Source organism: Malurus melanocephalus, unplaced genomic scaffold (genome assembly GCF_030028575.1).
Source record: "Malurus melanocephalus ecotype Western Australia unplaced genomic scaffold, MMel_1.1 scaffold_275, whole genome shotgun sequence".
Classification (NCBI taxonomy): domain Eukaryota; kingdom Metazoa; phylum Chordata; class Aves; order Passeriformes; family Maluridae; genus Malurus; species Malurus melanocephalus.
In genome coordinates, this window is record NW_026623507.1 from 293,942 (window position 1) to 321,492 (window position 27,551).

Genomic DNA, 27,551 nt, shown 5'->3' on the forward strand with positions numbered 1-27,551 from the left:
ACAGCGGCTCTCGTAGCTGCGCGAGGTGGCGGTCGGAGAGAGGAACGGACCCGGGCGGGGGCACAGAGGGTGAGGCGGCGAGGCGCAAGGCGAGGCGTCGCCGAGGAGGAGGAGAAAGAAGAGGAAGGCGAGCGCCGGCCGGGGTGCTGCTATTGTTCCGCACCTGCGCCGGCCGGGACACGTGGCGCCGCTGATCCCCGCTCCTCGCCCCCCGCCGCTTGACCCGCACACAGTCGCCCGGCACCATGGGCAAGGGGGTGAGCGGCGGGACCGGGCCGGGGCGGGAAGTGGGAAATTTAAAGCGCCGGACCGCGGTCGGTGCCAGTTTCTCCTCGACGGGGGCTGCGTTTTGTCGGTGCCGGGCTGGGGCGGCCACGTCGGGTGCGAGGGCGGCCGCGGCCGTTGGCGAGCGGCGCCGGTGCCGCCGGCCCCAGCAACGTGCGAGGGCGGCTCGCCCGCCCCGCCGCCGCCGCCCGCGGGAAGGAAGAGCCGGGGGAGGGCGTGGCGGAGCCCGGGGCGAGGAGCCGGCGTCCCAGAGCCCCYGGCTGCTCCTCAAGGCCGTGTCTCCCCGATGAGGGGCCTCCCGCCCGCAGCCCTCCGGGGCCGGTGTTATCTGGCGGCCTTGCGGAGCTGGGGAGGGAGCGTGGCTGCTCCCCGGGCTCCTCAGAGTACTTTAGACTYTTCCTTGAGACACGAGGGCCCGGTGTGGGGGGGGCCGGGTCAGCGTTGTTAAAGCCTAGTTTTGCCTGTTGGTAGCAGTGAGGGTGTGATGGGAGATTGTGGCAGGAGGGAGGTGGGAGCCCTTGAGGTTCTCCAGTTCCTTGGGGCGATAAATCCTCGCGGAAGGCTGCTCAGCGGCTTCTGCCCTGTATCAGCGTTGTTTCTACCTTACAGCCCAGCACAGGGCTATAAGGAAGAGAAGTCCTTAATTGAGACCGCATCTTTTAACTAAAGAACAGTGTATGTGAAGGCTGTTGGAAGGAAACAGTAGTGGAAAGCTGTTGGAAGCTGGATGTTGTGCTCGAGCACCAGCGTGTGGAGCAGAAACACCTATTGGCTTGCTCTGATTCCATTTTATGCCAAGAAAAAAACTAGGGACCAGTTTCTGGGTTTTATTGCTTGGATATTTGGTTTTCCCCTTCGAATACTTCCCTGTGTATCTTGTATAGCTGGAGGTGTGTAGATCTGTGTTTACTTTTTGGTTTAGGCACATTCCTGTAAAATTCCCAGATTTTTTTTTTTTTGCTTTCTGAGGAGAGGGTGACGGTGGCAGCGGTGGTAGCCTGTTCCCTGCCAACAGGTGTCCTGTGCTTCCCCAAGCACTGTTCAAACATTGACTTGACTTTGTATTGTCCTCATCGGTGCAGTACAACAGCAGCAGTGTTGACATAACTCCTGAGTTGTTACTAGTAGGAGAGCTGCAAGAACATGGCTGAATGGACAGTTACTCGGAAAAAGGGGGTTGAGGGRTCTGTGGGGTGGGCGTTCAGCATTTTTTATTGTCTTAACGAAGTTCTTCTGATGCTTGGCAGCCCAGCCCGTTGTATTTAAATCCGATAGGCAACAGGCAGTGTGCACAGTAAAAGTTTATCCAGGAGGTGAAACACTGAGGGGAGATTTGGCAGTGTGGGCAGCATTCTGGATGTTGTTTAAATCCTCAGGGCAGCCTTTGAGTTGTGTGTGTATGTGGGACGGCAGTGCAAAAGGCTTCAGGGGCTTAGCCTGCTTTGGTGGGACTAACAGGAGGTGCAGACACTTGCTAATGTAGAAAGCTGTCTTGCTTCCATTCCAGATTTCATAGGTTGCATGGATAATAAAGCAATTAGCCTGAAACTGAAGCGCCGCCACAAGGGATAATTCAGCAGGGATAATTCGGCTGCCTCATGCTTTCTGGTAGCAAGTCACAAGATTTGTTCGTTTAGCAGTGAGAATGCATGCGTATAATTAGGGACCCCCTGAAAAACGGGCATGTGAGAGAGCAAGGCGGTGAAARAGGCGGTGTGTGGATGCAACACTGAACAGCATGTGCCTGCCCTGAGTTAGGGTGCCCAAAAAGGAAACTTTTTTCCTGTGGGAGCATGGGATGGAAGAAAAAAGAATAATCTAAGTGTGAGAAAACAAGTTTCTTCTCTCAGTGGTTGTGAGGAGAAGCTGAGCRGAGAGTCAGTTTTACTTTAAATGGTAACGGGGCAAGGGGAGGGCCATCAGCTGCCTGGCAATGCAGCCCAAAAAGCTGATTAATCCAAGAGGGGGTGTGCGTAGTGAAGGAAAGCACTGAGGATTTCATTCCTGTTCAGAGCTGACTGGAAGCTGTTTGTAGACAGCAGCATGTTTTCACTCTGTCTCTCTCACTACATAGGAGTAGCACAGAGTTGGTGTCTGTGCTTTGGATSACTTCTGGAGGTCAGCTCTACCTTAGAGCCCATGAGGAGGTGAAATCCTTAATTCAGATCGTATCTTGTAACTAAAGAAAGGTATATGTGGTGGCTCTTGGAAAGAAACAGGAGTGAAGGCTTTTGGAAATGTTAGTGAAGATCTTTTGAAGCTGTATGTTGTCATCGAGCACCTGTGTGTAAAGCAGAAACACCTCTTGGCTTGTTCAGATGTCCCTGAACCCCAGTTAAGGTTTTTTTGTTCCTGTCAGAAACTAGGAAGGCTTATTGCATAATTGACCAGCTGAGGGGAAATCATGCAAATCAAAGCAATCCTTATCTGGTGCAATTAAAAAAAAATCTCAATATATTACTTTACCCCTCCTCCATCTCTTTTATTCCTTTATTACTACGGCTATTTTATGGCATTCACTTTTTTTTTTATTACTAGGGCTAGAGGATAGTCCTTTAGCCAAAGAAAACCCTGGGCCTGGGCAATACATATTTCTGGAAAAGCAGGGTAACAGGACCAGGGGTCTCTGTCAAGGGAGGTGGGCTGTGCAAYCCACAGCAATCCTGACCTGCTGAAAACTGCAGCTCATGCTTCACCTGGGCCTTTCCAGGGGATATCCCTTCACCACCCTTGTAGGGGAGAATTGGGTTCAGTCCACTCATCTTGATGTGTTTGTCAGCTGCTAGACATGTCTGGAGTTAGGGTGAAGATGCACTAATATTATAGGCTAAGAAGTGAGGAAGGTGACTCTTTGTAGTTGGCACAGCACCAAAAAAAAACCCAGGATGGGCTGCTCAGCTGTGCAGCAGTGACATTTGGAAAGCATACTCTACACTTGGGTCTTCATGCAGCCCATGAGAAGYAGAGATGTTTGTCCTAATAGCCGGAGAGGTCTTAGGGTGTGTGGGTTGTCCTGGTTTTATCCTGACGATTAAAAACCCGATTAGATTTACATCTCTTCTCATGGAGAAGAGCTTATTCTTTCATAATTTGAGAGGCAGTGGTCTGTGCACAGTTAGCAATCACTAGCTGTTAAGCAAAACCTGCCTTGTACYGTCCTAGATGCTGAAAGTCTGATCAATTGATGCAGCTTAAATTTTTGATTCAAGATAGACRATTGAACACAGCTCTTGGGAGGGAGTAAGAAGGATCCAAAGAAACCATTCCTTCTCTTGCAAAGATTATATAGGGTCATGGAAAGGAGTTTTCCAGTCCAATAGGCGGAGTGAGTTTTATGACTCATCTGGTTAATACATTTACTGTCTCATAAGGCAGCAGGACAGTAACTTTTCTGTTTCTCTGCACAATTGATTATAATGACATAAGCAGTAAAACAGACCAGGCCTCCAGAGACTGCATAATTTATTTTGGCTCTTACTTGACATTTCTTGTTGGATTAGGTGATCACAGAACGGGGTACTTCTGAGCTTGTCTGCTGATTTGTACCCCTCCCGTTTCCTGGTCAATCATGGCTTGTATTGAGAACATCAGCCATGAATGGTGCAATTAGTCCAGAGCAGAAAATCATAAGCTGTATCTGAAAGACAATAGGATTTTCTGGGGGATGTATAAAACTTACGCTGGTGTATACAAAAGTTGTGCTTAAGCCAGTGGAAAAAAAAAAAGAATTTGCATGGGAAAAAAAGAAGCTGTGTTGTTTTTTTTCTGAGGCAGTTTTGATGAGTCAGTTCTTGGGCTAAGTCAAGGAACAGGGGTGACATTTCTGATGAGACAGACCTTCCTTTGTGTTCAGGCCATGTGATTAAATCGTGATAAGATGTGRATCCCAGATTACCATAGACCTTCTTCTCTTTGTACAGCAGGAAAAGGAGGGGAGAGCAGGGAAATCCTACAGCRCTGAGGTGGGATGAAAACCTTTTCCCCTGGCAGACCAGCCAGCACAAGCCTTTGTTGAGCAGATTGGGCTCATCTTGCAGGAAGGGAGGCAGTGGCCCCGGAGGCACAGAACAGGGGGCTGGACTTTGACGCTGATGTGTGTGTCAAGTTCAGATTTGAATGATGGAGCAGGAAGTTGAGAGTGCATGAAGTGATCCTGTAACAAGAGCTGAAGCTGATTCTCCTCACTTACCATCTCAGTAAGGGTAGGATGGAGTACTAAAGCAACAGAAGGGAAAGTACTGTGCTTTCTTTTTAAGCTGTGGAATTGCTGAGCTCCTCTGTAAAAYGGACTCCATTAAAACCCAAATACTTGGGTGCTTAAAGAAACAAGTAAATCTATCTGCTCTTTGTTCTGACTGCAGCTGATCGCTGGGTTTTTTTGGTTTGCATTTTTTGTTGTTTTTTTTTTTTTTTTAAAGCAAATCATGCTTAAACAAGGGCAACGAGCTTTTTCATGTTTGCCCACTTGTAGATTGTTTCAGCTGCAGCTGAAAAAGCTTMAACAATCCTATGTTCTTGGATTGTTCATTGCCCCCAATCAGCTGAGGAACTGTACTTCTCACAGAAGTTTGAAAAAATCAGGAGGTTTTTAGATCAYCTGCTAGAGCTTGCCAGGCTTTCCTGCGGAAAAGGGGTGAAGCTGAAGATGACAGAGTGCTAGTCAAGCAATGCACTAGCTCCTTCACCTTCATTAGAAATAATTTCTCATCCCAAGCTGTAATCAAGAAGCATGTGTTTTGTGCAGGGCTGTGTTTGGACTTGTTTGCCATAGCTCTACCAGAAGTCAAATTGTTTCCTTCAGAGACTGAAGGAGTGAGATGCTTCATGGTGGTTTTTTGTGAATTGCCCTGTGGCAAATTCCTGTGATGCTGGAATGTGAGGACCGTCCTGGTTTAAGTACTGTGGCTTTCACTTTTTTAAGAAGGGAAATGGAAATTTAGGTGCAGGGGAGAGAATGCCAGGAATGCTGACAGTCTGTAGTTCTGTGTCCTTTTCCTGGATCAGTGGAGGCAAATAGCTCGGCTCTGCTCCACTTATTAAAAACTGTTTCCATTGCACAGCTCTGTAGCTGCATGCAAAGCTTGCCAGTGCTGAACAGGGCAAGGGGAGAATTCTGTGCGTGTTAAATGTGTGATTGTGGCTGCAGAGTGTTGCACACAGAACTTTCTCAGAACAGTAAAAACCCTTGTCTAGATGTGACTGACAGGTTGTTTCAGAAAAGTCATGAACTTCCATCTTTTTTGTTCTGTTTCACTTTTGGTTTCGGTTTCTACTTATCTTGAAATAGATAATAAAAATTTCCTGTGCTAGCTGCTCATCAGGACAGGTCTTGGGTCCAAACGATAGTTCTATGTCCAGATCACTCTCAGGAATCCAGTTCGTGGTTTGAGGTGTTCATGCGAAAAACAAGCAAGGCAATGCCTTTGAAACCTATTCTTAATCTTGTTAAAGACTTGACTCTGGTGCCACTAARTGCTGTTTCATCTTGAAGTTCTTCTTGGGAATCTTATTAGGTGAAAATCTCATCACATAAAACTTGGCAGGGTGTAGGGATATAATAGGTCCCACACAGAAGGGAATAGAGGGTTGTCTTTTAAGTGATTATGTGCACCACATCATGATTTGTTTGTCCTTAGATATTTGTTTACCCTTAGATATTTGTTTACCCCATTATGACAAGATCTAAAACTGCATGATTTCGTGTAGAATTAATCATAATAAGAGTGAATAAAAATCCTACTGAATAAAGAGGCTCTAAGTGAGTGAATCATCTGCTCTGTGAAGTGTAAGCAGCACTAAGCACAGATTGAATTTGCAAAAGTGCWCTGCTGCTTTGTATACCATTCTTGCTGCTCAAACTCCCATAAATTGAAAGCAGATTTCTGTTGYGTAAACCAGCCAGCTAGTGTGCCAAACAGGGAATGAAAGTGTTGGAACTTAGCCCCCAGAATCGACCAGCCAGAGGTACCACCTCTTATTTATCTTCTGTTGATAGGCTGTTCCTCCTCCTCACCCAGAGGCTGTGGAAGGCTGGGAGGGGGGAGGAGTAGTTAATGCCTTGAAGGGAACTTACGTATTCTCTCAGGAATTGGTTTCTTCTGCTCTTTATCACTTTTTCAGCTTGAGCYGGGGCTCGTGCGTCAAGATTGCCTGAATAGCGTGTAGCTTGCTTTCCTTCTAGCTAGACTTGCACAATGTCTGCCTCTAATCTGTGTGTTGGGGATGATGCTGAGCAGGCTTCTCTGTTCACTAGCTCATTTTTACTAATTATTGAAGTGGCATAACTTTCAGAGAATGATGTAGGTTGGAAAAGACCATTAGAATAATTGAGTACAACCATTAACCCAGTGCTACTGTGTCCACCACTAGACCATCTCTCCAAGTGCCACATCTACACGTCTTTTAAATACTACTGRGGATAGTGACTCAACAGTTTCCTGGGCATCCTGTTCCAGGGCTTGGCAGCCCTTTCCATGAAGAAATTTTTCCTAACAGCCAGTCTAAACCTCCCCTGGCACCGTGGAGGCCATTTCCTCTTCGCCTGTCACTTCTTGGGAGAATAAACAAAACCCACACCTATCTATGGCCTTCTTTCAGGGACTTGCAAGGAGTCATAAAGCCTCCCCTGAGCATCCTTTTCTCCAGACTAAACATCCCCAGCTTCCTCAGCTGATCCTAAGACTTGTGCTCCAGACCCTTCACCAGCTCCATTTCCCTTTTCTGGACATGCTCCAGCACCTCAATGTCCTTTTTTGTAGTGAGGGGCCCAGAATTGGACACAGGATTTGAGATGTGGCCTCAGCAGGGCCGAGTACAGGGGCACAATCCCTGCCCTTGTCCTGCTGGCCACACTAATAGTGATAGAGGCTAGGATGCCATTGGCCTTCTTGGCCACCTGGGCACGTGTTGGCTCATGTGCAGCCACTGTTGACCAACACCCCCAGGTCCTTTTCTGCTGGGCAGCTTTCCAGYCACTCTTCCCCCAGCCTGTAGTGCTGCATGGGGCTGTTGTGGCCAAGGGGCAGGRCCTGGCACTTGGCCTTATTGAACCTTGGGTTGTTGGTCTTGGCCCATCAATCCAGCCTGTCCAGGTTCCTATGGAGAGCCTTCCTACCCTCGGACAGATCAACGCTCCTGCGCAACTTCGTATTATCTGCAAACTGACTGAGGGTGCACTCCATCCCCTTGTCTGGATCATTGRTAAAAATATTGAACAGGAGTGGCCCCAATACTGGGGCCTGAAGAGCCCCAGTGATGGCCAGATGCCAGCTGGATGTMACTGTCACCACCACGTTCTTGGTCCAGCCCTCCAGCTGTTTTTTTACCCAGCACACAGTGCACCTGTCCAAGCCACAAGCAGCCTGTTTGTCCAAGAGAATGCTGTAGGAAACAGTGTCAAAGGCTTTACTAAAGTTTAGGTAGACATGTTTAATAAACTAATAATTTTGTCTGCCTGGCAGTCTTGTGTGTATAATTCATGTCTGCTGCTGTGGAATTTGACTKTAAGATGTTGCTAATGATGCTGTGTCTTCCCTTGCAGGCTGGAAGAGACAAATATGAGCCCACTGCTACATCAGAACATGGCGGAAAGAAGAAGGGGAAGAAGGAGAGGGACATGGATGAGCTTAAAAAGGAAGTCGTGATGGTAAGAGTGTAGGGCACAGAAAGAGCAGCTTTAAAAATACTTGCTGTGCTCAGAGCCCTGTGTTTTTACTAAAAGTAATTTGAATGAAAGAGGAAAGATCTGGTGTGCTGACAGCATAGTTTGACTGAAGGCACTGATCTCCCTTCTTCTCCCTTGTGTCCCCAAGCCAGACGTGCTCTAAGTGTTTCAGCATCAAGATGAGTACACCACAAGCCCTAGTAACATCACTGTTCAAAAGGCACTTGGCACAGAACCTTAGTCTGTGCTGGYCTGCATTACCCATAGCACAGTATAGATATCTCCTCACCCAGAGCTCTCTCTGGATAGCAGCATTACAGGCTTTATTGTGCTGCCATGTGAGTGGGACTGCTGTTTTCATTCCAGCTGAGGAGTTGAGGCTGTGCAGCTCCGTTTACTGCTGGCCTCTGCTCAGACTGACCTCAGTATTATTCCTTCTAATCATGTTTGAGACTGTGGGGAGTGTTTCACATMCCCATCTGTGAAAGCTGGATGATGCTGTGCATCTGTCTGTCAGCATCGTCTGGCTTAGATCTGCTGTCCTTGAAGGTGATGCAGATTTTGTTTCTGTTTGTTTGAGACTGGGCTTTCATATTTTTTACCCTTCTGTTAGGCAGAGGGGATTCTAAAGATTGCTCAAAGATTAGATTCTGTGTTCAGTAGTAAYGTGTACTTAAAGCATCTGCTCTTCCAGTACAACCTTTTAAGTAMGTCACTGCTCTGAACCAACTTGATCCAACTGGGAAATAGCCTGGCTGTGAAAAGAAGCCTCTTCAGGGAAAGAAACACTTCCCCCACCCTGCAACTAGTGCTTATTCTAGCAACATTGCTTAAAAATGTGTGAAATTACAGGTTGAACCTTCTTTACATTCCTGCCTTCTTTCCCAACTCCTTTTCTTTTTATTCCTCTCTCACCCTCCCCAAACAACCCACCCACTGAGGTTTCACAGAATCTGCTGGGGGTGTAAAGACAGAACTGAGATAAAGTCAGACTTTTTGATAAAAGCTGTCATGTACCCAAATAGTTACAAGAATGCTAACGATGAGACTCTGCTGAATTCCGGAATGAGTTTGAGATTTCTCTTCACAGAGAGGATTAACTACAGTCCTGCAATCTCACCAACTGTTACAGATAGGAAGCTTGGGGTASGGGGTGGTGGAATTGCTGAGCTCTTTTCTCACATTGTTTTCTCTTCCAACTATTTCTTGTCTTTCAGGATGACCACAAGCTGAGCCTTGATGAACTTCATCGTAAATATGGAACAGACTTAAGTCGGGTAGGTAGATGTTTTATTCCCTCCCTCCTTGTCCTGATCTGAAAAGAAACAGTCTCAGCTCAGAGCATTCCACAAAGGGAGATCTGGGTGGTCTGGTTTTGGTATGGGCTTTTTTTTTTTCTTTTTTTTTGTTTAATCTCCACTCCTTCAGTTAAGTTTCCCAGGCTTTGGGAGAACAGTTGAATTCACAAATACTTCTCTTTATCCTCCCACTGTACAGCTTGACTGCAATACTTTAGTGACTTTGCTTCTAACAAAGTCACTGTTGCATGCCTCTGAGTTGTTCAAGGTCAAATTGATTCTTCTTTTTATTTTTTTCCTGAGGAGGCATGAAATGAAGACAAATGTTTATGTTACAAATGTAGTCCAGTGAGCTAACACATGCCCATAAACTTAATGATGGCTAATAGCAGTTAAAGTTTTGTCTTTCTGCAACAAGAGGTGTGCAGATGTCCTAGGCAACCTCAGAGTTCAGAAGCACTGCAGTGATTTTATACTTTTGCYACTGTTTGCTTAATGCATTTCTTGCCTAATTGCATATAGCATCAGGTCTGCTCTTTATAATAGTGCCTAGATTTGCATTTTTGTGTCCAAGACTTTGGCTTCTGAAAGCTGAACTTCCTGGAAGGTTGATCCAACGTGTTATCACTTTTATGGCCTCCAGCTTTCACTTGTTCCATAATTTGACAGGGTGGATGGCATTGTGCTGTTCCTCAGAGCTCAAAGTCTGTGGCTGTAGCCTTCTTGTCCTGCCCTTTTTCAGTGTTCGTAGACCCACAGCCTGCAGGCTCCTCAAGTACTGTTCAGGATCCTGTAGCTCCTGTTCTGGCATTCAGCTCTCACATCCTGCACTTGTGTTGTGGAACCCTGGCAGCTGTGGACATCTCCATTACCTGTTAGCAGCTCCTTGGTGCTGTGGTAGAGCTCAAACAGATTCTGACCCACTTTCTGCAGTTGTCACAATGCCTAAGAAAGGAACWTCTCTTGCAGGGTTTGACTTCTGCACGTGCAGCTGAGATCCTGGCTCGTGATGGCCCAAATGCCCTCACCCCCCCACCCACCACTCCTGAATGGGTAAAGTTCTGTCGGCAGCTCTTTGGAGGATTCTCACTCCTGCTGTGGATTGGTGCTATTCTGTGCTTTCTGGCTTAYGGCATACAAAGTCTGATGGAGGAGGAGCCCAACAATGATAATGTAAGTAAAAAAATGTCTGTTTTACCTCAGAGGCAGGCTTTGTTGGGCTCAAAGCAGATTAACTTCCTTTAGGTATTCAGTCCAGAAGCTTTTCCCATAACCAAAGGAAATTCAGTGTGTGAGCTTAGCATGGTTTGGAGTGCTTCCACATAATGAAATGAACAGCCAGCTTCCGTTGTGTTAAGAGCACTARCTTGTGGACAGCCTCTGTGTACAAATTGTACAGAGACTGCAAGTACCTTCATGCTTCTAATGGGGCACTTAAATGCCAGGTAATTTATTTGGACAAACTGGAAGCCTTGCAGGCAGATTGTCCTCTGACTCACTTTCTCTGTTCTTTGTAGCTGTACCTGGGTATTGTGYTGGCAGCTGTGGTTATCATTACTGGCTGTTTCTCCTATTACCAAGAAGCAAAAAGTTCCAAGATCATGGAGTCCTTCAAGAACTTGGTGCCTCAGGTATGGAATAATTTCTTTGAGGTCTGGCAAGCCATAACTTGATCAAAGATATTAATGGTTTTAAACATCATCTCCATTTGCAAGGGCCTGGATGTTAATGTGGGTTACTGGCTCTTAATTTTGAGGGATCTGTGAGACTGCACCAAGTAACTGCTAATAGGCCAAGATAGTTCTTGAAACCCTGTGGGTTCCACCAGCTCATTAACAGTCATAGGACACTTTCTCAGTAGTCTGGTGGACTTCAGTAACTGGTGTGAAAAGCACTAAAATATGGATTCCTTCATGAACAGTCACTATTATACCCAACTCTCACACTGTTAGGTTAGAAACAAGGAGCTTTAATATCAAGAAAACAAGAAATACCTATTTTTCTGAAATAACATATGTACRAGATAAAAACATCTTAGTGCAAGTAGAAACATTGTAGAATCAGAGCATAASTATTTTAAGGTACTCAGATTTTGTGCCCTTTGTTAAAAAGAGTTGCTTTTGGTATAGATTGTCTCTTCCTGTCTTTCAGCAAGCACTTGTAGTCAGAAATGGTGAGAAGATGAGCATAAATGCTGAAGGTGTTGTAGTTGGAGATCTAGTGGAGGTGAAAGGAGGAGACAGAATTCCAGCTGACCTTCGGATCATATCTGCACATGGTTGCAAGGTACGGTAATGAYRGRCTKTCTGGAAACTTCATTCTGAAGGAGRATGAATTAGTYTTCTGTGCTSTGAATGGGGGCTGGAGTGGAGGAGAAGGGTAGGGGAAGTAGCTAGTAGGCATCTGTCTGCTCATGTATGACAAAGKACTCTCTTTCATGTAGGTGGACAACTCCTCACTTACTGGTGAATCAGAGCCTCAAACCAGGTCTCCAGACTTCTCCCATGAGAACCCWCTGGAGACCAGGAACATTGCCTTCTTTTCCACCAACTGCGTGGAAGGTATGTGTGTCTCCTACTTCCCTGACTATGAGCAATGAGGTTGCCCATTTTACAGTACTGCAGCTCAAAGGGGCAAAGTCTTTGATGGTAACTCCCACCCTGCTTTTGCATGGTAGTAGAAGTAGGCTCATGGTATATTAACATTGAACTATGTAGGTAAGCAAAGACTCCACAGCAGCACTTTTTTTTTTGTTCTTGTTCCTCTTAGAGGAGCACTGTGAGGTGTGTCTTCCAACCTGCCTGCTTTATTGCAAGTAAAAAGTGTTAAAATGCAAATAACAGAATGTGAACCATGAGGTAGAGCTGTGTGAAATACTGCAGTTGCTGCAGAAAGCAGAAACCTCAAACATYTCTGACAGGCCTTCTGTTGCAGTTTTGAGTATGGTAGTAGGTAGTTTTTGTGCTGAAGCCCACCCAGAACATCTCTTCCACACCTACAGGATATTAAGCTGTGGTTGTTTTCTCAAACCCCTCTCTCTTGCAGGTACTGCCCGTGGCATTGTCATTAGCACTGGGGATCGCACTGTGATGGGCCGYATTGCCAGTTTGGCTTCTGGACTGGAAGGGGGGAAAACTCCAATTGCCATGGAGATYGAGCACTTTATCCACCTCATCACTGGAGTGGCTGTGTTCCTGGGTGTCTCTTTCTTCATCCTTTCCCTCATCCTTGAGTACACATGGCTGGAGGCTGTTATCTTCCTCATCGGGATCATTGTTGCCAATGTCCCTGAAGGGCTGCTTGCAACGGTTACGGTGAGTGAAGCTGGAAAAAAAGATGGAATTTGTTACTTATGTGGTCCTTAAKGAAGTGGAATGCTTCATGCTCAGTGTGCATTCACAGTGGTGARCACTGAAGTAATGGAAGGGTGAGTATGTAGGGCTGGGCTTTGTAAGTTCAGTGTATTTATTAATTAGTTGCTCAAATCAATGTCAGGTTCTGCAGCAGTTTGTCTCATAAAGAGCAGTTTGTTTCATAAAGAGCAGTTTGTCTCATAAAGTTGGACCTTCATAGAGACTTGGCATCATACAGCTGAAGTGAGCAAGACTAAAGAGTTCTAGTCTTGGCCTTTTTCTGGCAGAGCATCTTGCAAGCTTCAGACTAGCCCCAACTTTTGACTTGGGGATCTGTCAAAGGTTTTTATACGTTTGGTTTCCTGAAAAGGTGGTGAGAGTATCTAGGTTTTCTTAAGTGTATGGAGAGTGGTGGTGGACAGGACAAAATGCTTCCATGGGGCCTTAGGAAGCATGGAACCAAACCAGGGAATGAACRGTTGGGAACTGGAACCAGATAAGAGCCTCTAGCAACAAAGTGGGTGGGAGCTGCTCACTTTCTACACCAGCAAGTTGCAAGCCCTATTACCAGAGCTGATTTGGRCCATCTCACACGTGGCCCACCTTCACCTATTTTGGGAGCACCCATGATTAGGAATTGGCAACTTTGGCTGGAATGTTAGTCTGAGGCATGTTATTTCCTTCCTAATGTACTGAGAAGCAGGAGGCTGAAGCGTTGACAGTCCTTTTTCTGAAGGTTTTGTGCTGAGGAAAATGTAATTTAAACCTAGCACCTGGGCTGAAGTGTTGCTGTTTATTTTGCACTGGCAGGGTGAGCAAAGAGTTAGGGAATCACTGCCAGGCATGGAAGCTTTTGTCATTCCATGTGCACACTGAGTTGGACAACAGTGCTATTGTTGTCTGCACAAATGCATCTAACCTGTCACCTTCTGTCTCATCCCCAGGTATGTCTGACACTAACAGCCAARCGTATGGCTCGTAAGAACTGCTTGGTGAAGAACCTCGAGGCCGTGGAGACCCTGGGTTCCACATCCACCATCTGTTCTGACAAAACGGGCACCCTGACCCAGAATCGCATGACAGTTGCCCACATGTGGTTTGACAATCAGATTCATGAGGCTGATACTACAGAGAACCAGAGTGGTAAGACCACCTCTCTGTGCTTGAGGCATTTTATTAAAAAATGGCTTTTTCTGGGGTTTTTCTGGACACTGGTACTTCTAAGAACTTGTGTTAGTAGCTCTCCAGTCCTAGTGAAGTTCACAATGCAAGGCCTTCTAATGTWCAATGTAGAGCATAAAAAAACCCCAACATTACACATAGGAAGCTTTGCACTGTACCACAGTTCTGTTTAATCCTTAAACTTGGTAAATCCTGCAAAATTTTGTGCAAAATTACYCAGCTGGAATTTGAGCCTCTTGAATGTTCAACCCCATATGTTTCTCCTGTACATAAAAATATTTGCAAAGTACCTGATTATCTTTGCCAAAATGTATCTTTATGAACTTGATCTATCTTAAGTAGGATGAAAATAGGGACAGCRGAAGTGTTGGCCCTGATAATAATTACTTGAGGCTGGACATAGAAGGAAAGTTCCTATGAGGAGCTAGATGGTTGCCTTGCACAGGGGCTTTCCCAGAACATCCAGGTTTGTGTTTGCATTGTGCCAGCAATGGATGCAAGACTTCAGCAGGAAACTTCTCCTAGTTGATAAGAATCTGAAATCACTGCTGTGCAATTGGGAGAGGTGTTTATCTCTCCAGAACTGTTCAATACAACCAAACTCAATAGTTTCCTCGTTGTGTACCTTGTGAAATGTGCTTGCAACACATTATTAGCATAAACATTTTTCCATTGGTGCTGCTGCACCCTGCCCTAAACCACTCCAAAACATTGTGCCTGTSTGTACCGCTTAAAAAAGCCATTTAACTCTAGTGCAAAGTAATGAGCTATAAATAGATTTTTGGAAGCCCTCAGCCTGGCAATGGTTGTCTTGGCTGCAGTGGAAATAAACCTAGAAGGTTTCACTTCATGGAAAGTATGTTAGGTTATCAGTTAACTGTTTTTTCAGTTCTTCTTCCTTAATGCCAACTTAAGAGCCGGCTTGAGTAATTATCTTTGTTTAAGCATTGTTCCTCTGGGAGCTATTTCATCCAGTTGGAGCTATTTCATCCAGTTCCTGGGTTGTTGGATGAAGTGAGACAACCTGGAGATGGAACCCAGCATCCCTTACTCGGGCCCTCTAAATGAGTGTTACCTGTACAGCATTTCTTTTGTCAGTGTGTCCTGTGCTGCTGCTGGGTACAGCCATTACTGGAATTTTGAAAGTAGGGGTGTTCTCTTGCACTGCTGCCATTTCATCTTCTGATCTTAAAATSAGCTGCTCATAAAGWATCTGGGAAGGGAGCAGGAATGAARGAGATGTAGTGTGCTCTGAGTGTTTTCTATTTCTGAGATAAAGGCTTCTTAATCTTAAGATTGTGGGATTTTGAGCTTATGTGACTTTTTTTGAGGGGTGGCTTTTTGACATTCTTCCTCTGCTTTCAGGTGCTTCCTTTGACAAGAGCTCAGCCACTTGGAGTGCTTTGTCCAGAATTGCAGGTCTCTGTAACCGTGCTGTGTTTCAGGCCGGCCAGGAAAATGTACCAATTCTTAAGGTGAGTTCCCAAAAAAAAAAGCATTGGTCTTGTTCCTCACACTGTCTTTCCATAATGGTAGTGAAATTGCATCCTGTGGATTACAGGAACATGCAAAGTAGAGGTATCTGTCACTCTTAATCTTTTCTGCATCTGGCACTCTTAGAGGATGTGTGCTGTGGGCGAGGGAGATGGGGTTGGGAAGACATTTTCTCACAGTTTGGGAATCCAGATATTTCAGACAGGGCTAGGAAAGACCAGAAGGCTTTCCTAGGCATTTCCAAATATCTGGGTGATCCAGCAACTGCTATCCTCTGGCATTTGTACACTTCAAAGCTACAAACACCTGGTGCTGGGAGAAGTAGCCATCAGAGCTGGGGGAGCAGCATTTGTGGGAGACTTTTTCTCTGGCCAGKCTGAGCTCACTGGCAAGTCTCCTTAAGCTTTCACTAGTTCAGTGCTGGTGCAAATGCTGGCACAGCACCAGTTCACATTCCTGTTTCTGAACTGTGACCCAGCCTGGGCTGAAATTAACTGTACAATGCTTATAATCTGTCAAGTGTTAGTCATGTTGCTTAGTAAAACTTATTCCCAAGGGTGTTGTGATGCAGTGGTAGTAGAGATGATGGAACAAACTATTTTTCCTCAGCGCTCCTGTGTCTGTGTCTTAGGTCTACAAAATGTGACCTGCAGTTAAAGAGTTCTTCCTGTTTTAGGAAGGCTTGGGAGAGGGGAGTTTTGAGAAGTCTTTAGATACCAAAAAGTAGTATAGAAATGAAAAGTAAAAATTTCTCACTGACAGAGACCAGAAAGGCAAGAAATGCTTGGTTTCAATTGCAGCAAAGGAAACTTCACCAGTACTTGGAGAACATACAGATCTCCAGGGCTGAGAATCCCATCTCTACCAGTGCTAACCTTTATGGGGAAGGGAGGCATGGACAGATCAAATCTCTCACAGAACTCTGATAAACTCATCTTACATTGGAGTGGGACAGCACATGAAAGTGCATGTCATCAGTCTTCATCTCACATTAGCTGTTCTTCATGGCAAGYAGTTCTTAAGGTTGACCCTCCAGCTTCACTTGGTCTGACTGTACCTGGTTWTCTGACTTTTTCTAACCCTTTGAAAGGGCTTCTTGATTTTGTCACAAGAAGACTGCTGCTCTCWGAAGATGGGAGGCCTGGCATTCTAAAATGCAGTATTTGTCAGTACTAGATAATAGACTTATTTATTCTTTGCTTTCATATAATGTTATGTAGAAGATGGGACTGGACTGTGAWTAATTCAGTTTTAAAATTTATTTTAAATATCCATTCTTTTGTGGGTGTGTGTTTTGATAGTTGTCTCTTTTTCCTCAGCGAGCAGTGGCAGGAGATGCCTCYGAGTCTGCACTTCTGAAATGCATTGAATTGTGCTGTGGTTCTGTCAAGCAGATGAGAGAAAGGTATCCCAAAATTGTGGAAATACCATTTAACTCTACCAACAAGTACCAGGTAAGCATGTGTCCTCTTGAAGGAGAGCTGCTGTGTGAAGCACTTGTGTAATTTCACACACAGAGTACCTCAAAACTTGTTAAATCTTGTCTAGCCATCACTTGCTTGAAGAGTGCTCTATAAATGTGAGCTAGCAGACCATAGTTACACTGTGTAGGAGCCTCTGGAGCTGTAGTGATGCTAAGCTGTCAGCTGCTACCAAAGGATCAGATATGCTCTCAACCTGTGTAGCAGCAGTGCACAGAGCTTTGAAGAGCTCAAATCTTGGAATAGGAATGAACTGCTGGAAAGTGACCTTAACAGGTGGCACTTCAGTACAAAAAAAGGTCATTGCAACACCTGTAGTTATGCATTAATGTTAAAGAATACACAAATTCCTTAATTTGTAAGCCTCTTTAAAGTGTGGGCAAATGAAAACTAGAGCAGAATACCACAAATGGCCCTTAGCTGCTGTAGTTGCAAAACATTGATGTTGATTACTTGTGACCTTCACAGTACGTGTCTGTAGAACAGATTATTTTCCTCCTTAGCTGTCTATCCACAAAAATGCAAATCCATCGGAATCCCGGCACTTGCTTGTGATGAAGGGAGCTCCAGAGAGGATCTTGGATCGCTGCAGCACCATTCTTATTCATGGCAAAGAGCAACCACTGGATGAGGAAATGAAAGATGCTTTTCARAATGCTTACCTTGAATTGGGAGGCCTTGGGGAGAGAGTGTTAGGTAAGGAAAAACAGCCTTATTACATTGGGAAAGATTTGTCCTTCATGTTCCTGTGCAGTCCTTACAGATTAAGTGAAGGRTCACTCTGTTCCTGCAGTGTAACCATGGTGTTAAGGTCACTTCAGCAATTATGTAGGAACAGTCCTGCCTTCAATCTCAAAGGCAACCTACAGGGTCTTGTCTTGCCCCACAGCTGGGTGGCAGAGATCACAGTGCAGCAAAGATTTGGGACCTTCCATGGGAACACATGGTATTTATTAGGTTTGTTCCATTGCACAAGAACCAGGCTGTGTCTGGGCACCTAGCAACAGCTGTTATCAGAATGGAAGCATGACTCCTGTCTCAACTGCCATGCCTAAATCTCTGTTATTCTTGCACTAAGTGTTCACTSTCTCTGCCTCCTGATATGTAAAAACAGAGCAAATGTGGGTTTTGATGTGTTACAGGATTCTGCCATTTGGCTCTGCCTGATGATCAGTTCCCTGAAGGCTTCCAGTTTGATACAGATGACCTGAACTTCCCTGTAGACAAACTCTGCTTTGTAGGACTGATGTCTATGATTGACCCACCTCGTGCTGCTGTGCCAGATGCTGTTGGGAAATGCAGAAGTGCTGGGATCAAGGTAATTTATTCCTGGGTTGAAAATTGCCTCACTTTATACCTGTGGAAATAAAGGGCTTCCCTGACTTCYTGTATTGCTGTAATGTGAGTGGATGAAGTAATTGATCAGGATTTAACTACTACTACTACTACTACTTCAGGCTTAATTTCTARGTTAAATACAAATGGTTCTGTGTTAATGGACTGAAAAATGAGTTAAATTCCAAACTGCTAGAGCACTGGCAGGTGCTGAGAGCATGTTGTCCTAAAGCAGATGATTTGGCTCAGGGTGAGTTCTGCTTGTGCCACAGCACTGACTGAGGTGAGAGGGAAGCACAGGCTGGAAATGGAACTGGCTGCATTCGCTCAAGATTAAAAATTTTTTGTCCTTTCATCCACCTCAATCCATTGCATCCTGGTAGCCTGTACCTCAGACTTGATCTGGGCTAGGGCTCACGAGTAGAAGAAAACACACGTGGCCTTTTCAGTGTGAGTGACCCTGCCTTTTGGGTGGTGTTGCTCTGCAGTACAGGCAAGGCTTTCATGGCAGTCTGTTTGTATTTCAGGTTATCATGGTTACTGGAGACCATCCCATCACAGCCAAAGCCATTGCCAAGGGTGTTGGCATCATCTCTGAGGGCAATGAAACTGTAGAAGATATTGCTGCTCGACTCAACATTCCTGTCAGCCAGGTCAACCCTAGGTAATGTGTTCTGGGGAAAGCCAGAGCTGTTCAAGAATTAAGGGTTTGCCACTCTCCTTGCCTTGGATAATCCCTTAGCATCTTCCCCTGCATGTGAAAAGYTTGGCATTTGCCTAGCTCAGCATATTGTGACTCTTCAATGTGTATCATGAGCTGAAGAATGCACAAGACTGTCTTAAATGTGCATGTCTCATGTGTGGGAAGTAGGTAAGACTGTAGGAGAGCAAAGGGAGCAGGATTGATGCTGGATAGAGAAGCTGACACTAGTGCATAGCTACAAGCAGGATAAATGTAAAAATGTAACTKCTTCCTCTTAAGGGTTAATGCTTGCCTTCATAGCCTAGCTGAGGCATCCTCAGAAAATGTGCTTTGGCATAAGCAGGGTGTTTGCAGAATGGCTGGGCTGTCTGCATTGCTTAGCTTGACCCAGCCTGTGTTTGGGCTGGAGGACAGCCATGAAGCTTATGAACTGTGAATAGAGACACCCTGTGAAATGAAATTGCTTGGGGGAGTTTTTTGGTTGGGTTTTTTGGGTTGGTTTTTGCTTTTTTTTTTTTTTTTTTTTTTTGAAAGTAACTTCACAGCCCAGCAGTGCAGGCTGGGSTTGGCTGAGCTGTGTGACTGAGCAGGTCAGCAGCTGGCTCTAAGGGTGGGGAAGGAATTTCCCTGTCTAAACTGGGTGATGTCAAGAGCTGTGTGGATAGTATCTTAGACCTATAAGGGATGGTATGCTGGGCTGGAGGGATGGTATTTTGCTGCAGCGTGCAGGGTACCAAACCAGTCTAAATATAACATTGCATGCTTTTGTGGCCGAAGGGTGTAAATTAGTTGGAACTGGCATGGTGTGAAGGCTCTGTGAAGAACCATGTGTCATCAGTCACATGGTCATCAGTCTATTGCAAAACTGATAGCCTGCAGAAWAAACAGCAGCATCTCTTGAAACATTGGAAGCTAACTACCTGAGCCAGGGGTTCCTTTTTTGCAGAGAAGCCAAGATTTCTGGAAATAGCTAGTCTTTGCCTTGATGCMCTTTAGAAAGCTATGGAAAGAATTAATCTGCTCATGAGGTTTTTTTGTCTTTGCTTGGCTCTGTCTTGTCTTTTTCTTGGTGTTCCCCATCTAYCTCTTAAATTTTGAGCATCAAACCTCAGTGCAAAGGCTGTCTGGATTAGTACTTAGTCACAGCAGAAGTTGGTCTTTCCCATGAGCATTGAAGAGCCATAGTTTTATGGAAAAAGTACAGCTAATGAGAATCTTGTGAAGTAAAACATTCTGTCTCTTTGCAGGGATGCCAAAGCTTGTGTGGTTCATGGCTCAGATTTGAAGGACATGACTAGCGAGCAGTTGGATGACATCCTGCTTCACCATACAGAAATTGTCTTTGCCAGGACATCTCCTCAGCAGAAACTTATCATTGTGGAAGGCTGTCAGCGACAGGTAAAGAGGAGAATAAGGATGTCATATTAGAGAAATCCCCAGACACAAACATGTCAGCTATGAACYAGTTAAGTCTCCTCAGTGTCCTCATGTAAAGGGCCAGATTAAATCTCAGTCTGTCAGTAGTCAGGCTGCTCTACAATACATAAATAAAAGGGTTTGGCAGGAAAACATCTTGAGTTTGTACCGAGGCTTTCTTCTGAACCTGGGATATTCATTAGTATATTTAATTCCTAAATGCTCTGGATGTGCTTGGGAGAGGAGGATTCAACATATTCATATGTTGTCTAGTGTCTCCTTTGGAGAGAGCAGCATGGTCCTCTCTATTAGTGATCAGAACAGGGAAAGGGTTGAGGGCAGGGGCAAGGGGGAACTGGGGTCTCTTTACAGCAGAGTGAAACAGTTTCTTGTGCTTCATCTGAAAAACAGGAGAAGGCTTTTCTGCCCAAAACATCTTACATGATGATTTCAGTCTTGCTGTTCTTTCTTTGTGACTAGGGTGCCATTGTAGCAGTCACAGGTGATGGTGTGAATGATTCCCCAGCTCTGAAGAAGGCTGACATTGGTGTTGCTATGGGTATTGCTGGCTCAGATGTCTCCAAGCAGGCAGCTGACATGATTCTGCTGGATGACAACTTTGCCTCCATTGTCACTGGGGTTGAAGAAGGTGAGTTTATAACTTGTGTACAGTGGTGATAAAGTAATGTGCTTCAGCATCCCCTCTGAAATTAGAGGCATCTGGAGGGCTCTTCTTTGAGCTTGTCTTCATGACAGAAGTATACAAGGAGAGCAGCACTTCTCCTCCTCCCTTCAAAGTCTTACTCCTTTTGATGGGTTCAGCATGAGGCTCTGGGATGGGTAACAGTAGGAAGCAGCCGAGTAACAAAAGCTACTTTGTGCTTTTGCCTAACACATGACCTTACAGTCATCTTTGCCAGCTTTGTGGCACATTTTCCTCCCTGATGGAGCAGTAGCTCTCAAACAGGTGCACAACAGAGGGTCCCCCAGGGGCTCTTGATAATGTCCAGAAACTAAGGCTTAGTGTCCTCCTGCTGTGTGCAGTGAGCCCTGATTGCTGTGACAAAAAATGTATCCTCTCTATAGGTGTTGCTGTGCATGGAGCACATCTCATCCTTACATGCAAGAGAAAACCCTTTCATTTGCTGCAGCAGCATTTGGTCATTTGATGTTACCACTGAGGCTGCCTATGAGCTGCTTGGCTGCCTTTTGCTGAKAAGTGAGAGTAACCCTGTTTTCTCTTCCTTGCCCCAGGGCGTCTGATCTTTGATAACCTGAAGAAGTCTATTGCTTACACCTTGACCAGTAACATTCCTGAAATCACACCGTTCCTGATCTTCATCATTGCAAACATACCTCTTCCACTGGGAACTGTCACCATCCTCTGCATTGACTTGGGCACTGACATGGTGAATGTGGTTCTTTTGTCTCAAAAAATGTGGGTGTTCTTAGGTACCCTAAAAAAAGGACAGGTGGRAGGAAAATGCTTAAATACAGTTTTCTCTAATGTTCTGGTTTAAAATAAACAACCATCTGATACTCCCTTTGTCCACATTGATCTCATGGCTCTCTTGAGTCAGAGGATCTTTCATCTCCCTGTAAGGACAAACTGGGGATGGGGAGGGGATAAGGTTTTTGGAATACCACAGTTAGGACTTTTGGGGAGTGGTGTTTCTTGCACTGAATACATGGGATAGGGAAGGCTCTATACAGTGGAAAATGGGAACTATTCTAACAGCAGTCCTGCCACCCTCAAAGGTTCCTGCTATCTCCCTGGCATACGAGCAAGCTGAGAGTGACATCATGAAGAGGCAGCCCAGAAATCCCAAAACAGACAAGCTGGTGAATGAACGTCTGATCAGCATGGCCTATGGGCAGATTGGTAAGCAGCTCTGTTTTCTCTGGCACCAATTTGAACTCGGTGGTAGCACGGGTTGTACACAATCTTGAGTCAGTGACTGCTCTGCTTATTTTGGTAGGGTTGAGGTTTGGGGTGTGTAAACCAGAACCTCAGGCTGTAAAGAACTTGCCATGATTCTTCCCCCATGGCTTRTAGTGGTGGCTTGTGCAGCTTGATCCATTGAATCGTTTTCACAGTAATTTTGTTTAATTGCACAGCGCTGTAAAGGAACTGGCTGACAACCAGCTCTCCTCTGGTTCAGACTTGTTCAGCAAGAACATAGATCCCATTGTTAGTTTAATTAGAAGTAAAGGATTCTCTCCAGCATATCCCTRAACACACAGCATTAGGAGCCTTGATTAAAGGCAGCTACAGAGACGTGCCCAGTTCACAGGATGGGAGCTCATGCTTAATTGCAGCAGACCTTGGGAACCTTCTTGACTGAATTTTGCAAGGGTTGGGGGTGGGCAAGGCTCAGTGAGAATACAAAGGGAGTTTTATYTTGTGTCCTTGAGTACAGTGCCATCGCAGCACAGGGCAGAACAGAAGTAATTCTGTACAAAGTYGGGGGTAGAAGCTGCTCAGCAAAAGGGTTGCAGCTGAGTTTGATGTTAGTAGGAACTATTTCTACAGCTGCTGTTTGGGACACTGAGCTCCACAAGGAGTAATTTTTAAGATGGTTGGGATTTCCTGCAAAGTGTTGTTTTCTGTTATAATTGCACTGCACARTAGCTTCATCAGTTTTATCATCCTTTTTTACCTGTTTAGGTATGATCCAGGCSCTTGGAGGCTTCTTTACCTATTTTGTAATTATGGCGGAGAACGGGTTCTGGCCTTCTGGCTTGCTGGGGATCAGAGTTCAGTGGGATGACCGATGGATTAATGATGTGGAAGACAGCTATGGGCAGCAGTGGGTAAGTTTTGAGGCACAGCTTARAGGCTGCCAGCCAAAATATTAAGGSCTGCYGAACTTTGTGTGAGCACCAGAGAGCAAAGGCAGCACRTCTGAACAAATGCTTTCTGCTTTGTCTGCTTCCTAGACCTACGAACAGAGGAAAATAGTGGAGTTCACTTGCCATACAGCCTTCTTTGTCAGCATCGTGGTTGTGCAGTGGGCAGACTTGATCATCTGCAAGACCMGAAGAAACTCTGTCTTCCAGCAGGGGATGAAGTAAGTCAGGCTGTCCGTGGAGGATTTAGGATTGGATTCTGTTGTTCTTCAGCACATGGGGTTCTAGTTCTTTGTTCCAGCAGTGCCTGGGAGTTTTGGTGTAAGTCTTGACCAGACTGGTGCCTTGGTAGTGGATAAAAGAAGACTGGGTGCTCTCTTTCGTGTCATACTTGCTGCAGTTGTTAGGCTGAGACAAAGACGAGGCCTGGGTTCTGTTGGCATTGTCTGTGGGAGCTAACCCACCTCAAAGGACACTGATAGTCCAGCACACTGCCTTTGTCTCTGGATCCTATACATCAGGAGATCTGGTGGCATGTATTCCAGCTGTCTTGGTCATGAACTGGTGTGTCTCTGTGAAGAGAAATAAAAGTCCCTCATGACAAYTGTGCTGTCACATTGGATGGCCTGGCAGTCCCCACCTGATGAACTGGGCTAGACTGGAGTGTGTGTTTCCATTCACTCCCATGTGGCAACTTGGTGTTTTTTAGGATGACATCTCTGAAATTAATTTGTCCCTGACTTCTTTCCTGTTTCTTCTAGGAACAAGATCTTAATATTTGGTCTCTTTGAGGAGACTGCTCTGGCTGCCTTCCTGTCCTACTGCCCTGGGATGGATGTTGCTCTAAGGATGTATCCCCTGAAGTAAGTTGCATCATGGTTTTTGTGCAACAGATTGTATGCAGAGCAACAGTGCTTGGGTGGGGAGATGGATAAAAGTTGTGAGCCTGTGGAGCATCAAACGTAATCTTAAGGGATCAGRCTAGAGAAGGTCCTTTGCTGTAGAGTGGCCTACTAGGGTTTTCTTCACTGTGTGTGGAATGTTTATGGGGAGCCTGCTGTTCAATGCCTCGCTAAAAATCAGTGATACAATTTCAGTACCAGTGTGCTCCAGTGCAGCTGCCTCTTGCACTTATTTGCATGAAGTATTTTTATGGGTAGGGGATTGCACCTCCAGTTGCTGCTGAATGCTCCAATTATGTTGTTCTAATTCATAGGCGAGATGATTCTTCAGTACTAAAGAAGTGCTGATGACATCTTGTGCCTTTTTCCTACATTCCTTGGGAACAGAACAAGTAGTAAAGTCTCTTAAAAGTTGCTATGTAGATGCAGATGACCAGTTGATGCACAGTAACTTTCCTAACTGTTGGGAAGGTGCCAGCATCTTAAATGTTGCTCAACAGCATTGCAACATTTCATCTTAAGCCAGAGGACTGTTCAAAGTTTAAGTGTCATGAAGTCTTCATGGGAAAAAAAAAAATCCTGGTACATCTTGCATTCCATTCAAAGCGTTGCCTGGAGTTGGGTGCTGAAGTGTGAGCACTTCCTTACAAGAAAAGTGGCATCTGCCCAGTGCCTGCAGCAGCTGGATGTTGGCACGTGTAAATCATGAGGGAAACAATACAGAGTGAGTGAGGCTGGGCACAAAGGTTAAGTGTACTTAGAGGAAATAGTGCTTGATTGGTAGGTGAGGAGGTGCCAGTACAGAGATGAACAAAGGTTCTGTGACACACCTTGTGTTGGAATTAATATCCAAAAGTGGATTAATCTGTTGCAGCAGAAAACCTRGTGGTAATTCTTGGCTTGGAGGATTCTTGACTGAACCCCAGCCATTGGCAAGCTGGGTCATGCCAGCCTTCTTGCACTTGAGAGTGGCAACAAGTCAGAGCTCTGTGGGCAAAGAGCATCTCCACAGTSTGTGTTCTCACTGTCTTTTCTCCCAAACAGGCCAACCTGGTGGTTCTGTGCTTTCCCATACTCCCTCCTCATATTTGTGTAYGATGAAGTCAGAAAGCTCATTATCAGACGCAACCCTGGCGGTAAGAAAATGCTGCTCATCTGTGTTTCCTTCCCCACCTCTTTGTGCTSCTGAGTTCTCCTGAAGCCCCAACAAAGTGTGGGGACCCCCAAGCACTATTTGGRAGTGTATTTTGCTGTGTTTTCTCCTTCCTCAGCATTAATTGTGCAGTTAGTTCAAATTAGGGACTTCTTGCTGTCCCTGCATTCTCTCCTATTAKGTAAAAGTACAGATGCACTGAAGTAGGTGGAAAAGATTAATTCTTGGATAGTTCTAGAAAGCTGGAATAAGTCCTGAAAGCTGCAGAACATCAACAATTTGGCAAGATCTTCACATTTTGATAGGTCATTTATTAGCTCAGGTGTCACAGTGCARGTTTTCAGAGCCTAAAAGGAACTCTCATGACCTTGTACTATGTCTACCTTGAGACTAACTCTGCTTTCTCCCTCCTTTTCCTTTAGGCTGGGTGGAAAGAGAGACCTACTACTAAAAAGTACCTGTAAAACATTCCACGCACAGCCCATGCCACCTCTCCACCATCTCCCCTGTGTGCATACTTCATCTTTGCAAGAACAGAACTGTACCTGGGCAGGAGTGAGCTGAAACTAAAGGAAACATGAAGAACCATGGACTGGAGGAGAAAGCGAGGGGGAGGTTGGGGTGGGGGGAGTGTCCGACCATCAGTCCAGGGGGATGAGAGTTTGAGTAGTTTTATGTGCCTTTATGTTTTTGTAAAAGGAAACTGAAGATTTTATATGTGGATTTTTACAAATAAAGATGGATTATAAGAGGATGCCCCCACATGGTCTTAGGTGGATGTTTTTCTTAAGGCAAAAACTGGTTCAGGGCAGCCTCCCACCCGGCTTAGGGTGTGGTGGTGAGTGCAAGGGTTAGTCCCTGGCTTCCTGTTTTTGTAATAGGGAAGCAGAGCTGCTTGACCCACAGACAACAGCATGTGTAAAAGCCCCGGTGCACATTACTCTAGCTCAGTGCTTAATGTAACAAACTATTTGCCAGCCCTTGCATCTTGCAGCCTAAAGCTCAGGAAGCTTCCTGGCCTCTGACTCTGAACCTTGTCTTCTTTGTGCAAACGTAGCATTGAGTGGAGGGAAGAGCTGGCCTGCCTTAAGGGGCTGTTTGCTGGGTTTAGAATGAAAACAGGCTTCTAGTGAATGGCACTTGGATGCAAGCAGCCTTGTTCTCAAAATTGACACTGATTTTCCTGCTTGCTTAGCCAAGCAGGGGATAGTCTTTCCTCGTTGTCCTCTGTGCACAGCACTTGCCCCATCCTGACCCTAGCTCGTGCCTCCTGTGGAATGAGGGCAGGGGCTGACTGTGGATTCTGCATCCTCCACTTTTGAGGAAGGCATTGCTCTTGTCTGGGGTCCAAGCTGTCTCTGAGCTGCAGTGACTCGTGCTGCTTCCCTCTGAGTATCTAACCTTTTCCTGTATTGCTTTGATATACTGTTAATGCCTGTATGGCTCACTTCTGTGAGGACTTGGCCTTTTGCATGTGGGCAGTCACCATGAATTCCTAACTATTCATTGCTCCTATGCTGTTATGCTAAAGCTAGCTGGAGATGTTTCAAGCCCTGTTCCTGTGCCCCTCTTAGATATGTGTCTACCTCTGCAGAGGATCACTAAACCACAGCACTGAAAGRCTCTGCATTTAAAACTCGGTGTTGTCATCCCTCTCTCCTCATAACTTACTGTTTTTTTAAGGTGGTGTTTTAAAGCTTACCTCATGTACTGAACAATATAAACTCAGCACAGAGAGCACTAGGGAGGGAAAARTGAGTGTTGAGGGTGGCAACTGTTTCAATTTGTCTTGGACAGTGTTGTGGAACCCCCAGTTGGAGATGATTAAAAATAATAATAAAGTCTTCCAATTGTTGGAGTCTGCCCATGCTAACAGTTGAATTGATGCAAGTGGGTGTGAGGTGATCCCAGTTGTGAAGGGGAGATGGCGAGTTGCACTAAGGGAGGAAGAAGAAAAAGGTGGGATGAATGTTACTGGATCTGATGATGACTGAGAAGTGATACAGAAATGACACTCAGTCCACGTAGGCGTGACACTTCCTTCACTTGGGGCGTTACACTTCCTTAAACATTTTGGTCAGTGCCTGAGACCCTGGCAGTGCAGTTGCAAAATCTGTTTGTTGTCTGATGCAGGCAAAAAAATAAAGTTCCTGTTACTCTCCCTGGCATTTCATCTTTAAACAGCTTTAGCAGTGGCCTCACTAAGAATAAAAGGTGGAGGTGAGGAGGAACCCCTGAAGGTGCATCCTGCTCAGAGCTGAACTCTTGCTGGGCTGTCCTTGGGAGGTGGACACACATCTCCTTTGCAGCCAGGTCCAAACAGATCTTGCAGGAATTCATCTTCCAGAAGAAAACTATTCTGAAGCCAGGTCTGGACAAGCACTGACTGATGTTAAAGGAAGGCTTCACCCCACTGTGACTGTGACATCCTTGCCT

At 45.4% G+C, this 27,551-nt stretch overlaps 1 protein-coding gene across 1 annotated transcript; it reads left to right on the forward strand.

The window, feature by feature from the left end:
- On the forward strand, nt 1-26,965 carry ATP1A1 (ATPase Na+/K+ transporting subunit alpha 1). The gene is made up of 23 exons (XM_057376261.1): nt 1-257; nt 7,826-7,930; nt 9,166-9,225; nt 10,216-10,419; nt 10,764-10,877; nt 11,398-11,532; nt 11,690-11,807; nt 12,292-12,560; nt 13,544-13,742; nt 15,147-15,256; nt 16,595-16,729; nt 17,260-17,452; nt 17,899-18,074; nt 18,619-18,755; nt 20,042-20,192; nt 20,691-20,859; nt 21,465-21,619; nt 21,969-22,092; nt 22,879-23,024; nt 23,151-23,281; nt 23,822-23,923; nt 25,007-25,098; nt 25,538-26,965. The coding sequence occupies exons 1-23, from the start codon at nt 246-248 to the stop codon at nt 25,564-25,566; spliced, it is 3,066 nt and encodes a 1,021-aa protein (XP_057232244.1). The 5' UTR covers nt 1-245; the 3' UTR covers nt 25,567-26,965.
- Nucleotides 26,966-27,551: the final 586 nt, after the last annotated feature.